The sequence below is a fragment of the Chaetura pelagica genome, unplaced genomic scaffold, assembly GCF_000747805.2.
Source record: "Chaetura pelagica isolate M959 unplaced genomic scaffold, ChaPel_1.0 scaffold307, whole genome shotgun sequence".
Lineage (NCBI taxonomy): Eukaryota > Metazoa > Chordata > Aves > Apodiformes > Apodidae > Chaetura > Chaetura pelagica.
In genome coordinates this window covers 883270-884372 of record NW_009953940.1, presented here as the reverse complement: position 1 = coordinate 884372, position 1103 = coordinate 883270, and the positions used below count along the sequence as shown (strand labels likewise).

The window sequence follows — 1103 nt, the reverse complement described above, 5'->3', positions numbered from 1 at the left end:
AGGGGGTCTCGCAGGGTCTCTCACATCCCTCCCCCTGCAGGCCCGGGCTCTGCGCTGCGGGGCTCTCACCTGCTGCTGCTGCTGCTGCTGCTGCTTCTTCTGTTGCGGGACGTGCTGCCCACCAAAGGAGGATGAGCCCTACAAGTACGTCGACCCCAAGGACCTGGAGGCGCAGATGTCTGCAGAGGAGAGCGGTGAGTTGGGCTCTTTGCACCCCTCCAGCCCCAGGAGCTGAGACCACCTGGCCTTCTGTGGGGGTCTGGAGAACCTCCCCCGTCTCATCTTCTGTGGGGGGCTGGAGCCTCAGATTGAGGCTCGGGTCAGATTTAGCTGTGTCTCCTACTTAACAGCTGGTCCCTGCAGTTCCTGACTGGACAGGGGCTGGTGATGATGGTGGAGGGAACCCCCACGCAGGCTCTAGGGATGCCTTCTCCTTCCTCACTTTTCCCTGGGCTCCCCAAAACTCCTGTGAGTCTGGCCAAGAGACACAGGCCTGTGTGAAGGGAGCAGCGTGCTCCAGGCTGGCTTTGTTCCCTAGGCACTGGCCCCAGTCTCTGGGGACTGACACAGGGTCACTTTTGGTTTCCGTGGGGCACCGGTGGCTGTGCACTGGCTAGACATTTGGGATTCTTGGTCTGGGGGAGCCTTTGTGGGGGTGTTGAGACCTCCCAGACCCCTGCTCACTGGCACCATGTGACAAGGCTGAGCTGCTGATCCACAGCTCTTCTTTTCCAGATCCACAGATTCCTGTTGTGGCACAGCCCCCACCTGCTGGCACGGAGCCCTTGCAGGCTGCCAGCACTGGGACCAATGCCTGAAGCTGGCCTCAGCCCCACCAGCTCCCCCAGGACTCCGGGCAAGGATCCTCCTTTGGGACTGTCACTTTCTGGGACCCCGGTCACGCCACCCGGGGTGGCTCTCCAGCCTCAGGGTGGCTAGAATCTCAGGTTAATTTGGCCAGCATCAATGCAGAGGCTCTCCTGCCCCTGTGTCAGCTCCAGGGTCATGCCCCTGGCTCCAAGCACTGGTGGTGGAGGCAGCTGGAGCCACCCCCAGTGCCTCACCTGCCACTGTGCCAGGCACTGGCAGGCGGGCCCCGGCCC

The 1103-nt window shown here is 62.6% G+C and overlaps 1 protein-coding gene across 1 annotated transcript in view; it reads left to right on the top strand.

The window, feature by feature from the left end:
• Nucleotides 1-175: 175 nt before the first annotated feature.
• The window catches only part of TRIM54 (tripartite motif containing 54), a gene marked incomplete at its 3' end in the record, with an annotated part of 5791 nt that continues 4863 nt past the window's right edge, over nt 176-1103 (top strand). The window contains exon 1 of the mRNA XM_010001771.1: nt 176-194. Coding sequence (XP_010000073.1) covers nt 176-194 — 19 coding nt within the window. The remainder of the gene's footprint in view (nt 195-1103) is intronic.